We start from the raw sequence: 14,371 nt of genomic DNA, 5'->3' as shown, positions 1-14,371 counted from the left end.
TGGTATCATCAGGAGAGTCTCCTAAAAATGCCCTGAAAGTTTGGTGCTGCCAGCTTGACAGCTGCACCCCTGACAGCAGGCACCCTCCAAATTCCCCCAGATTCTCCTTTTCAATCCACCCCCTTCGGCATGGATTTAAAGAGAGAATCTGAGGTCCCCAGTTAAAACATTGAAAGTGATGCTGTTTCAGGGTGGGGGATAATCACCCCCAAACAGCATCACTTTCAATGTTTAACTAGGGACCCCAGATTCTCCCTTTAAGGTGTATTTAAAAGGAGAATCTGGGCTCCCTAATTTAAACACCATTGAAAGTGATGCTGCTTGGGGGTAGATTCCAGCATCACAGCGGTTGCCCATGCCCCCCCTCAAAACTCAGTTTTTGCACCTGGCTCAAGAGAAAAGCCTTCTGTGAGGACTAGGGGGCCACGCCTGGTTTTTTTGGGGGGGGGTAATCCCACTGACAGCTCAGCCGAAGTCCCTGGCGAAGCAGCAGAGGACAGACAGGGTGGCCTCTTCACCCCCCGTCAGACAAGCTCCAATCTCGGGGACCAGCCGCCGGCTCTGACTGCTGCTGCTGCTGCTGCAAGAAGCCGGTGTCTATTTCTGGCAACAAGTGAGACCAGCCCCATTCTCCGGAGGCAGCTAAAAATAAAGGCTTCTCTCAGCATCCGGCCAGTTCCAGGCGCAGAGACCCCCCCTCCGCCCCCCGCCCCCGCCCCCCGCCCTCGGCTGCACACAATTGCCGAGCGGAGCTGCGAGAGCCGCATTGCAGCAGCCGGGCTCCGAGCTGGAGGCATGAAGGGGGGGGGGGGGGCTCCCAGGCGCCCCGATTAATCCCGGCTCTTCGTGGGGACGGGGGACGGGAGTCAACGATGCGGCCGTGACGGGGGCTGGAGCCATGGCTGGGAACACACCGCTGCTGCTGCTGCTGCTGCTGCTGAACGAATGAATGAATGCCCACGGCCGGCAGGGAGGAGGGAGGCCGCGGGGGGCTGCCCGGGCAAGAGGATGGACGCGGGAGCTCAGGCCTGAGGGGAGGCGCCCAAGGATGCCTTTCTGGGCCGTCGTCACTGCGATATCCGAAGGAGAGGTTGGAGCCAGCCGGGGAGGAGAGGATGTCTCAGTACCATTTCATCAAAGGCTGTAAGTGCCCCCTCAGAGTCGCCGCCAGGGTTCATTGATGCTGCTTGCTGACAGATGTTTCTTCAGTTCACCCATTCCTGTTCTTTGCAGTTACAAATAAGTCATTGCGGCTAGGGGGGGTGTGTGTGTGCGCGCGCGTGCCTGCGTGTAGGACACACACACACACACACACAGAGAGAGAGAGAGAGAGAGAGAGAGATTTCCCATTTTAAACATGCAAGCAGCATCTGCCTATTGTAGTCGAAGAACTTCATTATTTGACTCATTTTTCAAACCTTTCTATTATCTTTCTGGGGTTTATTCCCTTCGGGGATAGGGGGGTATAAAAGTCTACAGAATAAATAAAAAGAAAAAAAGAAATAAACAGCTGCCTGTCTGCAGAATTGTGGGTGAAGGGCAGCTTCAAGGGCGTCTGACCAGGTTATTCTAATTTCAAAGAGAAGAGAGTTTTTATGACATACTTAGTGAGTAGCACGTAGCAAATTTTCGCCTGGTGCTTTTGACTAAAAATAAAGAAGAAGAAGAAGAAGAAGAAGAAGAAGAAGAAGAAGAAGAAGAAGAAGAAGAAGAAGAAGAAGAAGAAGAAGAAGAAGAAGAAGAAGAAGAAGAAGAAGAAGAAGAAGAAGAAGAAGAGGTTACAGAACGAGGCATGCTGCAATCCTTTATCGATTCCCTCAAGGACAGACGTTGATTCGCTGTGTCAGTGCAGGGTTGTTGCTTTTCTTCATAGCAGTGTGGTTGGCAGAATTTTCTCTGTTAGGTAGATGGTGTGATTGTTTTTTTTAATCCAGAGTGGGGTTAGAACCAGCACATGTTTCAGAAAGTCGATCTTAGTGCTGTCTCACTCAATTGCTTGAGGGATAGTGCACATATTCTCTTCTGGTTTTGTTTTCTGAAAACTTGTGGTGCTGTTTCTGATCTATAGAAGACAAATAATATAATAGCAGAGTCTGTATTTGTGGTATCAAATACTAATGTGTGTTATACAGGCATAAATCTGTTTGCTCATCCCTACGTTAACTTGAGCGCTTCCCTTTTCCTGTGTGCCAGTTTTGAGGAAGCAATGGGTCAGTGAGCTTGGATATGATGATTTGAGTGATGGAAAGTCCTGTGAGCTCTCCCCGTTGAACTTTCCCACCGCCCCTCTCCACACTGTCCGTTCATTTCATCAGCTGGCCTCTGGACCGGGGGTGGGGGGGGGGGCACTGTCAGGAAGGCAAAGAGGTGGCTGCTGCATTCTTGTTTTGACAGGACTCTTTCCAAAAAGGGGGAGGGGAGAAGAATGTGACTCAGTGACAGATGGCAGCATCTTTAAACCAAATGCTAGAAATGACAGCACATATTCTGTCACTGAGAGCCAGTGGGCTATAGTGGTTAAGGAGTCAGACCAGAGAACCTCAGAATCCCAGATTCAGACCGCCCCCCCCCATCATGGGGGCTTGCTGGGTGACCTTGAACCAGTCCTACAGTCTCAGCCCTGACGCTGGCCAGTATTTGGACGGCAGACCTCCAGCAGTGTGACATGGAGTAGAAAACCACCTCCCCATTCCCCAGCTGTGACTTAACAAGAAAAAAACCCGGTCCTTGAGTGCCGATGAAAATCACAGATATTTGTGTATTTTTCTGAAATTATTTTGAGACCAATCTTTGCACTAACAAGGGTGTTACCTTTTATCCCATAGAATGTGTCCAGTTTTTATAATGTTGCACCAGGAATTTAAATCGAGGCTGAGGGGTTGGATTCTTCCTATTGGCTCTTAAGGATGCCAAAACTTCAAAAGGTGATCCCTTGTGCAAAACATCGGGGTCAGCCCTCTCCCAATGCCACCACCATTTTTAAATACAAGTGGGGACCCGTGGGATTTATTGGGGGGGACCCGATTCTCCCCTCCTGCTTGGCTGTTGGGGCCGCCCACCCACCCACCTGCGGAACTGCTGTTCTCACTAGGTCTTCCCTGTCCACTCTGTTCGTGTGGCAGCTCCTCCCCCTTCCCCCTTGCCCGCAACTGGCAGAGGAGAGGCAGTGGTGGCATCGGAGGCAGATGGAGTGAGCAACACAGGGTGGGGGGGGGGCTCATGCCCTTCCTTTACAGGCAGCAGGTGGCAGTGGTAGGAGGGGCCTCAGCAGGCAAAAGGGATGCAGTGGGGGCTCCTCCCCCCACCCTCCGGCCTGCCTGCCTGCCTGCCTGCCTGCCTGCAGAAGTGAGGCAGTGGCAACGGTGCTGGGGGCAGCAGTGCGCTCTCCAGAGGTTCTGTTTGGCTGAGCCATCCCCCTCTTCCCCTTCCCACTCACAGCAGGACTATGCTGTCAGTGCAGACTCAAAAAATGTTCCTCTCTCGATTTGGGTGATTTAAACCTTCCCCGTTTTGGTAAGCCCACATTTTTTCTGGAAACCTGGGTTTCCCCCCTGCTGCAGTGAAGAATACCCCCTTCTCTGAACTTGTCCCCATTCTCTGGATCTATTGATCTGCATGAGGGCCAGGTTCAGAATTAGATATAAGATCTTTCCTCTGTCTATGTGCCTGGTATTGTTGTGGGTGCCAGAAGTTAGGTCTCTGCTGATGAGGAACTAAGTATCTAAATTTGGAGAGAAAGAAGGTAGCAGAGGAAGAGCAGGGAGATCAGTGAAGGGATTTGTGTGTTTAACCAGTGCACTTTTTGAAGACTCCTCAAATGAGACTCTAAAAGCTTTAAAAGAAAACAGCAGGAAAGGTGAATGCTTAAAGCCCTGCCTGGAGAGAGCTAGCATCTCACCTACACATAAACATATTTACACAAACAGCCAGTAAGCCTGTCCTTTCGCAACATGAATCTTGGTAGTATGCTACACATTAGATCCAAAGGGCCAACTCAAGCCATCAAGGAAATGCCAAATGCCTAGACTTTTGAGGTCCCTCCCTCCAGGTTTTCAGGAACTCCTAAGTCAACCTGTCAACCTCAGGGAGCATCTCCCTGGATTCAGAGCCCTGTTGCAGACTTGGCACTACACTTTCCGGCCTCTTAGTACTCAGTCAACCAAAGCTTCATGGCTGAAATGTGTCTGAGATGGCAGGCCTTTTCAGGTGAGACATCCACATAAACTGAATTTGCCAACATCACAAGGACCCCGTGATGCATCCAGTATATGTGGTTGCCATTTCATATAAATTGGGCAATGGTTGAATGTTTAATGTATGTAGTTTCCAGCGTCGTGCAGTGGTTAAGAGCAGGTGGATTCTAATCTGGAGAACTGGGTTTGATTCCTCACTCCTCCACCTGAGTGGCGGAGGCTTATCTGGTGACCAGATGTGTTTCTGGACTCCTACAATCCTGCTAGGTGACCTTGGGCTAGTCACAGTTCTCTCCGAACTCTCAGCCCCACCTGCCTCACAAGGCATCTGTTGTGGGGAGAGGAAGGGACAGGAGCTTGTAAACCACCTTGAGTCTCCTTACAGGAGAGAAAGGTGGGGTATAAATCCAAACTCCTCCTCCTCCTCCTTCTCATCTCTGATTGCCTCTTACCCTGAAAACTCTATGGGATCACCATAACTCCCCTGTGACTTGATGGCACACATATGCACACACAGTCTCCACGCACAAAATGGTAATCACATGTATCAGGTCCATTGCAAGGACCATGTGTTCCCAATACATGTTAGTAAGCTCATGTGGACGTAATATCAGAAGAGGACTTCATTTACTGTGGGTGCTCTGTGCCACATCAGTAGCAAGAACAGTCCCAAGAGGAGACACTTTACCATGTAACAATGAAGTAACTAAATAACAATAAAGACTGCAAGACCATACTCTGCTGACTTCAGTTATCCACAACAATATAAACAGTGTGTCGGTTGGCAATAACAACAATGTAAATATCTAGCTTTTATTAATCAAAAGTATAATATATAAAAGAGTCTGTGAATACAATCATTCTGTTCCACATGGATGCAATAAACAACTTAAATAACAAATTATTTGTGTTGATGGTCATGTACAACCTCATAAGTAAGCAAAGTTAATGAAACTATAGATAGGTATAACAACCTTGAAGCAAATGCTATTTCAGGCTATTTCCAAGTTGCCAGAGAGAAGAATCTGCCCAGTAGCTAATTAAAAGCCTGGCTCTGATCTCAGTGAGAAATTTAAGCACAAAATTTTATTCAGTTTGGCTTATTTGTTCACTATAAATGGTGTTCCTTTTCTTTCATTCAATGGTACACGATGGCACACAAATACACACACCTATGGTACATGTTCACAGTTGTACTATGCTCTGGTGATACTTAACATTGGTTTCAGATGCAAATATATCCCTACTTGTAACATTTTGGACTTCAACCAACTGAAGTTCTCAGGGCTTGTACCCCTACACAAAGGATCCTTCTTTCCCCATCTTAGGCAGATAGGAGAAAGCATCCCATTCAATTAGAATCCTTATGGTGTAGCGGCTAAGATCTGGGCCATGGGAGGCCAACAGTCCCAATACCTCTTCCCACAAACTTACTGTCAGCAGAGTTTAAAGCGGAGTCACTCTGGTAAGATGAGAAGTCTATAGTCTTCTTGCACTCACTGCAACCTTCTATCACCCTTGAAAAAGAATACTCTCCTTGCAAGATGTTCTTTCCATAGGAAGGCTTTTACTTTAGCAGTTGCAAGGTTACACAAGTCTATACAAGACTATATAACTATACAGAACTCTTCAGCAATAACAAAGTTCAACACATACAGAACTTAACTCAGACTCTATCTCAACTCAGCACAGCATACATCAGGGATACTTTTCCCTGCCCATGGAAAAGCCTCTCATTGGTCTAGAATTACAGTTGAACTAACCAATCATGTTAAAGGTTAATCTTTGCTACTTTTGCCCCTAGACTGGAGAGTGGAGTGGAGAAGGGGACTGGGCAGAGTGGAGAAGGCGACTGGAAGAGCAGAGTGAGCTCTGGTGTTCGTTTTGGTGGGCTTTTCTCAAAGCCACATCTTTTAAAACAATGTATTTTAACAGGGGTTAGCAGGGGTTTTCTCTTTTTCTCCTTGTAAGGCTGCTGAGAGGAGGGCCTTAACAGGGGTTAACAGAGGTTATCTCTTGTTCCTCTTTGTCCTGGACTGCTGAGAGGTGGGGCTGCTGAGAGGTGAGTCAGTCAGTCTTTAGTTCAGTCTCTGGAACCAGCAGCGCACGCCATTAGGCGCGCGCAATTTTCTTTTCTTTTCTTTTTCTTTTAATAAATAAGGACATATCTTGAGGGATAGTAGGTACAGATAGCTCCAGGGGGGCACTGACTAAAAGTTTAATATTTAAATATCTAAACAAAATCAGATATGAAGGCAGGAAGCCAGCAGGGGGATGGGGGCTTTCCAGTGTTTTGCACTGAGTGTCACATGTATGACTATCTGCCACTAGGCCAGAAGTCGTGGGTGTGCCCTCGCTGCAATGAGTTCCTGGCACTCAAGGAACGTGTGCGTTCTCTTGAAGCCAAGGTGGCAGACCTGGAGAAGCTGAAAGAGGCAGAGAGGGTGACAGACGAGGCTTTCAGGGACCTAACAGCCGGGTGCCACTCCCAAGGTGACATCTCTTCAGATGTCATGGAGAATGAAGGTCTTGGGGACGGAGGGTACCAGTCTGAGGTGGGGAAAGATGCTCCCTTAGATGGGACCCCTTCCTTAGCTGGTGATCAGCTATCCTCTCGCACTGAGGATATCCCTCGGGGAGGTGGGGGGCTCCTCGTAGTGGTTGATTCGATGATTAGACATGTAGAGAATTGGGTTTGTGAGAGGCGTGATGACCGCATGGTGACTTGCCTGCCTGGTGCGAAGGTTGCGGATGTCACGCTTCAGCTAGATAGGCTTTTAGACAATGCTGGGGTGGAGTCAGCAGTTGTGATCCACATTGGCACCAACGACATTGGGAAATGTAGCCGGGAGGTTCTGGAAGATAAATTTAGGCTCCTAGGAAACAGGTTGAAGTCCAGGACCCCCCAAGGTGTCATTCTCAGAAATGCTACCTGTTCCATGCACAGGGCAAGCTAGGCAAGCGGAGATACAGGGTCTCAATGCGTGGATGAGAAGGTGGTGTAAGACAGAGGGTTTCAGATTTGTCAGGAACTGGGGAACCTTTTGGGACAAGGCAGGCCTGTACAAAAGGGACGGGCTTCATCTTACCCAAAGAGGAACCAGGCTGCTGGCACTCAACATTACAAAGGTAGCAGAACAGCTTTTAAACTGATCCCTGGGGGAAAGCTGACAGGAGCAGAGGTGACTTCGGTTCGGAATACAGAGTCCATGAGGATGCAGGCAAGGAGGACTTTGATATAGTGGGCATTACAGAGACATGGTGGAATGAGGAGAACCAGTGGGATGCTGTTATACCAGGTTACAGGCTCTATAGGAAGGATAGGACAGGGCGCATTGGGGGTGGAGTTGCCCTTTACATAAAAGAGAGCATAGTGTCACATAAAATAGACAATGAAGGGGGAGCTGGTTCCCCTACAGAATCTCTGTGGATATCAATACCAGGGGTGAAGGACAGTTTAACATTAGGAATATATTATCGTGCCCCTGACCAAAGTGTGCAAGAGGATTCTGAGATGGAAAAAGAAATTAGAGAGGCCAACAAAAGCGAAAATGTCGTGGTAATGGGTGATTTTAACTGTCCCCATATAAACTGGAAAAATGTATGTTCAGGTCATAGTAAGGAGAGAGCATTCCTGGATATACTAAATGACTGTGGCTTAGAGCAGATGGTTGTGGAACCAACCAGGGGAGAGGTGATCCTAGATCTAATTCTATGTGGGACCCAGGACCTGGTGTGGGAAGTCAGTGTTGTTGAGCCGATAGGGAACAGCGACCACAATGCTGTCAGATTCAGTATCTCTGCATGCGAACAAGTGACAACTACTAATGTAGTTACATTTGCCTTCCGAAAGGGAAATTTCTCAAAGATGGGGGGATAGTACGCAGGAAACTGAAAGAGAAAATCAAGAGAGTCAAAACTGTCCAAGATGCTTGGAGGTTATTTAAAAACACAGTCTTAAAAGCTCAGCTGGAATGTGTTCCGCAGGTTAGGAAAGGCAGCGCCCAGTCCAAAAGAAAGCCACCATGGTTAACAAGAGAGGTTGAAGAAATTATCAGAAAAAAGAAAATGTCTTTTAGAAAATGGAAGTCCAGTTTGACTGATGAAGAATATGAGAGGGAACACAAATGGTGGCAAAAGAGAAGCAAGTTAGCTGTAAGGGAGGCAAAAAAGGATTATGAGGAATGCATGGCTGCGAACATCAAGACCAGCAACAAACAGTTCTTCAAGTATATCAAAAGATGGAAGCCAGCTAGGGAAGCAGTAGGCCCATTAGATGACAAAGGAACAAAAAGGTGTGCTAAAAGATGACAGGGAGATTGCAGAGAAGCTGAATGAATTCTTTGCATCTGTCTTCACCCAAGAGGAGGTGAGGAAAATTCCTGCACCTGAACCAAGCTTCTTAGGAGGTGAATCCGAGGAACTAGCAAAGATAGTGGTAGACAAGGAAGAAGTTCTGGCAGCCATTGATAAACTAAATGCTACCAAATCCCCTGGCCCAGATTGCATTCATCCAAGAGTTCTTAAAGAGCTCAAGCATGAAATTGCTGATGTTCTCACTTTAATATGCAACTTATCCCTGAAATCGGGCTCCATCCCTGAAGACTGGAAGATGGCCAATGTCACACCAATCTTTAAGAAAGGGTCTAGGGGGGACCCAGGAAATTACAGGCCAGTCAGTTTGACATCTGTTCCTGGTAAATCTATCATTAAAGATAAAATTATTAAACATGTAGAAAAGCAAGACCTGCTGAGAAAGAGTCAGCATGGCTTTTGCAGAGGCAAGTCCTGTCTTACAAACTTACTAGAGTTCTTTGAGGGTGTAAACAGGCATGTGGATAAGGGGGAACCAGTGGACATTGTCTGCTTGGATTTCCAAAAGGCTTTTGACAAAGTTCCTCACCAGAGACTATTGAGAAAACTCAACAATGAAGGAATAAGAGGGGACGTCCTCCTATGGATTAAAAACTGGTTGAGGAACAGGAAGCAAAGAGTGGGTGTAAATGGGAAATTCTCACAATGGAGAGATGTAGGGAGTGGTGTCCCCCAAGGATCCGTTTTGGGACCAGTGCTCTTTAACCTATTCATAAATGACCTGGAAGTAGGGGTGGGTAGCGTGGTGGCCAAGTTTGCAGATGATACAAAATTATGTAGGGTGGTAAGAACTGCAAAGGATTGCGAAGAGATCCAAGCGGACCTTGATAAATTAAGTGAGTGGGCTAAGAAATGGCAAATGCAGTTCAATGTAGCAAAATGTAAAGTGATGCACATAGGGGCAAAAAACCCAAACCCATACACGCTAATTTCTGTCATATACTTATTGTTTTACTATTTTTATTCTTTCACAAAACCAACTTTAATTATGCAACTGCCTGCCCACCAAAGAGTTTTCATCCAGGACTCTCCTGGAACAGTTATCTCACCCTCTCACCCTCCATCTCCATCTTATTCCCCCAACCAAAGTGGAGACTCTTCTTAACCATGACACCATGCTGGGTCTCTTCTAATGGAAAAAAAGAGGATAAGGAACTGCAGAGAGCATTTGACAGACTGTGCTGCTGCAGGCTTCTGATAGAGACCTGAATGGTTCTTCAAAGCTCTTGTACGTACAGTGAGATTTGCTCAATACTTTCATGCTGTTAAGTATAAACCACAAGAGGATTTATGAGACGTTCCTGAAACATTTGTACCACTAACACAATGAAATCTTCATTCTTCCTTGTCTTTCCAGGCTGTTTCCAGCTATGTAACATTTTTCGATCCCATGACATGGAAATTGACCAATGTTTGCTAGAATCTCTTCCTCTCAGCCAGCGGCAGCGGTTGGTGAAACGTATGCGGTGTGATCAAATAAAAGCATACTATGAATGGGAAAAGGCCTTTCTGAAGCAGGAAGGCTGTGCCAAAAAATCAAAGCGCAGAAGGAAGCACAGAGTTCATTTCAGCCTCTCAGACATGATACAGGACGCCATCGTAGGCCATGACGACAAAGAAGGTAACTTGGAAATGTAGCAGCAGTCAGCAATTTTATACTACCCAACAACTTCTATAATCTAATTAATAGATTGAATTTGCAGTATTTCAGTGCAGTCTTAAGTAGAATTGAGCCTTTTCTATGTCAACTGAAGTAAGTGGGCTTAGAAAGGTGTAACTCTGGCCCCTTCCGCACACACAAAATAATGCGTTTTCAAACCACTTTCACAACTGTTTGCAAGTGGATTTTGCTATTCCGCACAGCTTCAAAGAGCACTGAAAGCAGTTTGAAAGTGCATTATTCTGCATTTGCGGAATGAGCCTCTGTTTAAGGTGTCGTGGTTAACGGTAAACTTACAAAACATTTTTGCAACTGTTCTCTAAAGCAGCTATACTTTATTCACACCCTAATAGGGAGAAGTTAGACAATATGGATGCTCTCAGATGCACAGACATCTGTTAAAATGTGCTTGTTTTTGTTGCAGAACATAAACACATGTGAAATGAAATCTTGAATGGCCAAATATGTGTCAAAATAATATATTTCTCATCCTCTTCTCTAATTATATTTCGGACTGCAAATAACAGTATTTCTAACAGTAATCACAACTTCTTACTTTTTATTTTATTTTATTTTATTTTGTATAGTTTGTTTATATTCCACCTTTACCTCTGAGTCTCAAGGAGGATTATGCAGTATAGATCAATTCAACCACAATGCACTGCAAAAATATTAGACATGGCCTGTTAAACAAGAAAGAAAATGGGACCAAAAAGACACAAGAGCTTCTCTCCTGTAAGGAGACTCAAAGGGGCTTACAATCTTCTTTCCCTCCCCCCCGCCACAACAAACACCCTGTGAGGTAGGTGGGGGCTGAGAGACCTCCAAAGAACTGTGGCTAGCCCAAGGTCACCCAGCTGGCATGTGTTGGAGTGCACAAGCTAATCTGCTTCACCAGATAAGCTTCCACAGCTCAAGTGGCAGAGTGGGGAATCAAACATGGTTCTCCAGATTAGAGTGCACCTGCTCTTAATCACTAGATCAGGCTGGCTCTTAATATAATATAATGTTATTTTTAATAATAGTTTGGTGTTCTGTAGACCTTTCAGGGATTCAATTATAGTTGTACCTCCCACATAACAGGATAGCAAGCAGCTATCCAAGGATAGCAAGCAGCAAGAAGGTAAATGCACTCAGTGATCTGGCTCATGGTCTTCCAGCCTTTAGGAAAATCCCTCCCTTGAACCATTTTGTTGTAATATACCGTATATACTCGTGTATAAGTCGACCCTCATATAAGTCGAGGCACCTAATTTTACCACAAAAAACTGGGAAAACTTATTGACTCGCGTATAAGTCGAGGGTGGGAAATGCAGCATCAATTGAGGCATCAGTAGGTTAAATGTTTTTGAATATTTATTTCAAACAAAAACAGTAAACTGGCTCTGTAAGTGGAAAAGAGGGTCAACAAGAACAATATGGTATCAACAATAACTTTAAAAGTACAAAAACCTTAGCTCAACCAGCAACCAAGCTAAAACACAAGAGTTAAAATCCTTCAAAACTGGATTCCCCATCATCATCTGTATGTCCAAATATAACCCAACTTAGATTTTAAGAGGGATATTATCAGAAATGAAAAATCTACTATTAGCTTCCATTGTAAACAATGGGGGATGGGGCATCCCCTTTGGGGGTCAATAACTTTGGATCCCCTGACCCAAACTTCACCAAACCTGGCTGGTATCATAAAGAGACTCTCCTGATGAGACCAGCCAGGTTTGGTGAAGTTTGGTTCAGAGGGTCCAAAGTTATGGACCCTCAAAGGGTAGCCCCATCTACTAATAGCTCCCATTGAAAACAATGGGGAATGGGGGCACCTCCTTTGGGGGTCCATAACTTTGGACCCCCTGAACCAAACCTTACCAAACTTGGCTGGTATCATCAGGAGAGTCTTCTGAGGGTACCCTGAAATCTTGGTGCCTCTAGCATAAAAACTGCGCCCCCTGCTGGCCGGCAAAATAAAAACACACAAAAAAATTTAATGACCCGCATATAAGTCGAGGGGAGCTTTTTCAGCATTTTTCAGCATGGGACTCCCAAACAGCTGCCTACCTTTCCCCTGCCTCCCGTCGCTCTGAGGAGGGAAGGGGACACAACCTCCTTGCCTCTGCTGCTTCAGCCGTCGCTCTGGCCAGGGGGCGTGTCCCCTTCCCTCCTCAGAACGAAGGAAGGCAGGGAAAAGGTAGGCAGCTGTTCGGGGGGCTGCGTGGCTGTGTGGCACGTACTCCGTCAGCAGCACAGCCTGTGGGGCCGTTCGCAGGGCTTTCATCAGCATCAATCGTGCAAGCCCGTAAGCCTGAATGTGCGGAAACCAACTATGAGTGTATTTACTACATGTGCAATATTGTTTTGACACATACTAGAGAATCACTTTGATAACCTTTTTAATCATACACTGATTACAGTAAACGCTGTATGTTTTGCATATTTACTGAGTAGCCCTTACAAATTGCTGCAGTGCCATTTTTTCCCTTTGCCATTTCAGTTCTGCAGTTATTGAAAGATAGTGTCGATCCTCACATAGTGACTTCATCAGGAAGTTCGTTACTTCATCTGGTAAGAGCACTGAATGTCTTAGTCTGTGGAATACAGATAAACACCAAAGAGGTAGATGAGCTGAGGAACTCTTTAATTTCTTTCCTTGCTTTTTTCTTTTAAAACACATTCTACTTCTCTATTTCAGCCAGTTTAATTCCTTCCAGTTCATTCATTCATGGAGAGGTCACAATATCTGCATTAGCTCTTAATTAGTCAGGGCCTGTTCCTTGTAAAGGGTTTTTTGATTACTAGTTTCCTCTCTGAAGCCAGACAAAGGCCGCATCATGTTTTCCTATATGACTTTTTTCTGATTGAAGTTAGAGTTATTCCTAAGCGCAAATCACTGCACAGCAATGCCCTTTGGGTGGCAGGCAGGTGGCCTTGGGCCATGTGTGCTTTCTCGGCATTTCTCAATGTTTTTGTTCGTCCAGGAGGACAGAGGAGGGAGGTTGTTAGGGGCCATCCCACCAACTCTGTCACCAACGATTTCTTTACTTAAAACAGTTTTATTCTGTTTTTTTTACCTAATCAGGGTGGGTTAGGTGAGCATGTAACATTGCCAACTAATGTCAAGATTGGAATCTTCTGTATTTTATAAATTACTTTTTATTATTTTTACTATTTAACCTTGTATTCAGCAACTGCTGTTTGCTCTTTAAGGGAAACGCACTAGTTCTGTCTACAAGTTACACTGAATGTAAGTACTGTCATGAACAAGTGCAGTTAACTTTTCTTCATACATGTGTTGAGGAGTTCTCATGTTACATTCAGCACATGTTCAGATGAATGAGTGATTGAAGCCCCTCATATATCCAAGTACTGACAACTGGTTTCATTTGTGAAGTGATCATATTCCTTACAGATGTGTGCATGTATGTGTAGGTTGTATATATGTTCACTATAATATGTGGACAGAGTTTCTAATTTCTGTCATAGTAGCTGGCTGTTTATTAGGCATAGAACAGATATTCAAGAGATAACAAGCACCAAAATATTACAGTGTTTATTGTAGTATCCCTTGGGCTGTAGTAGCCACTGAGACCCTGGTTCTTAGGCTCATTCAACAGAGACAAGCTGGTCCAAAACAACAGCTTTTTCTTTTCAGGAGGGGCATGTGAAGGAAAAGAGGGGTTTGCCCTATTTACAGCAACATATTGAGAAACAAGGTTCTGTATCCAGATACTCTCAAACAGTTGAATGAAACAAAATTATTTAAAAGAAATAAAAGAAAAGAAAATACATATCAGGTCTCTAGACAGTTCCAAGTATCAAAAAATGCAAATACCATGCAGGGCTATCCAGCCCAAGGCCGATGAATGAATTTTGTAGCAAGTCTGAAGGCCGAATCTGAATGAATCGGAAGTCTTTTTCCCCCTAGCATCATGTCAGGGTTTTTTTGGCATTTTCTCCTCTAGTCCAGGAAGTGGTAACTAAGACCTACCTGTCAGGCAGGGACGTAGGTATAGACTTTTTATGGGGGGGTCGGGGTGGGGCAACACCCTTACCTACCCCTAGGGCATGGCCATGCCTCCCCAAGCCCCGCCCCTGGCCTAGTGTTTATAAAAGCAGCTCTCCGAGGTCGGGGATGGCAGACTTGCCTGCC

General features: G+C 45.5%; 1 protein-coding gene across 6 annotated transcripts in view; it reads left to right on the top strand.

The window, feature by feature from the left end:
* Nucleotides 1-788: 788 nt before the first annotated feature.
* MYO16 (myosin XVI) overlaps nt 789-14,371 on the top strand; it is a 183,567-nt gene continuing 169,984 nt past the window's right edge. For all 6 annotated transcript variants that reach the window (XM_048501914.1, XM_048501905.1, XM_048501895.1 and 3 more), the window contains exons 1-3: nt 789-1,143; nt 9,925-10,188; nt 12,716-12,786. In XM_048501914.1, coding sequence (XP_048357871.1) covers nt 954-1,143; nt 9,925-10,188; nt 12,716-12,786 — 525 coding nt within the window. In that variant the 5' untranslated portion in view covers nt 789-953. The remainder of the gene's footprint in view (nt 1,144-9,924; nt 10,189-12,715; nt 12,787-14,371) is intronic.

The sequence above is a fragment of the Sphaerodactylus townsendi genome, linkage group LG01 (genome assembly GCF_021028975.2).
Source record: "Sphaerodactylus townsendi isolate TG3544 linkage group LG01, MPM_Stown_v2.3, whole genome shotgun sequence".
NCBI lineage: Eukaryota > Metazoa > Chordata > Lepidosauria > Squamata > Sphaerodactylidae > Sphaerodactylus > Sphaerodactylus townsendi.
Note: the sequence above shows the minus strand (reverse complement) of the source record. Positions and strands in the feature narration are given on the sequence as shown.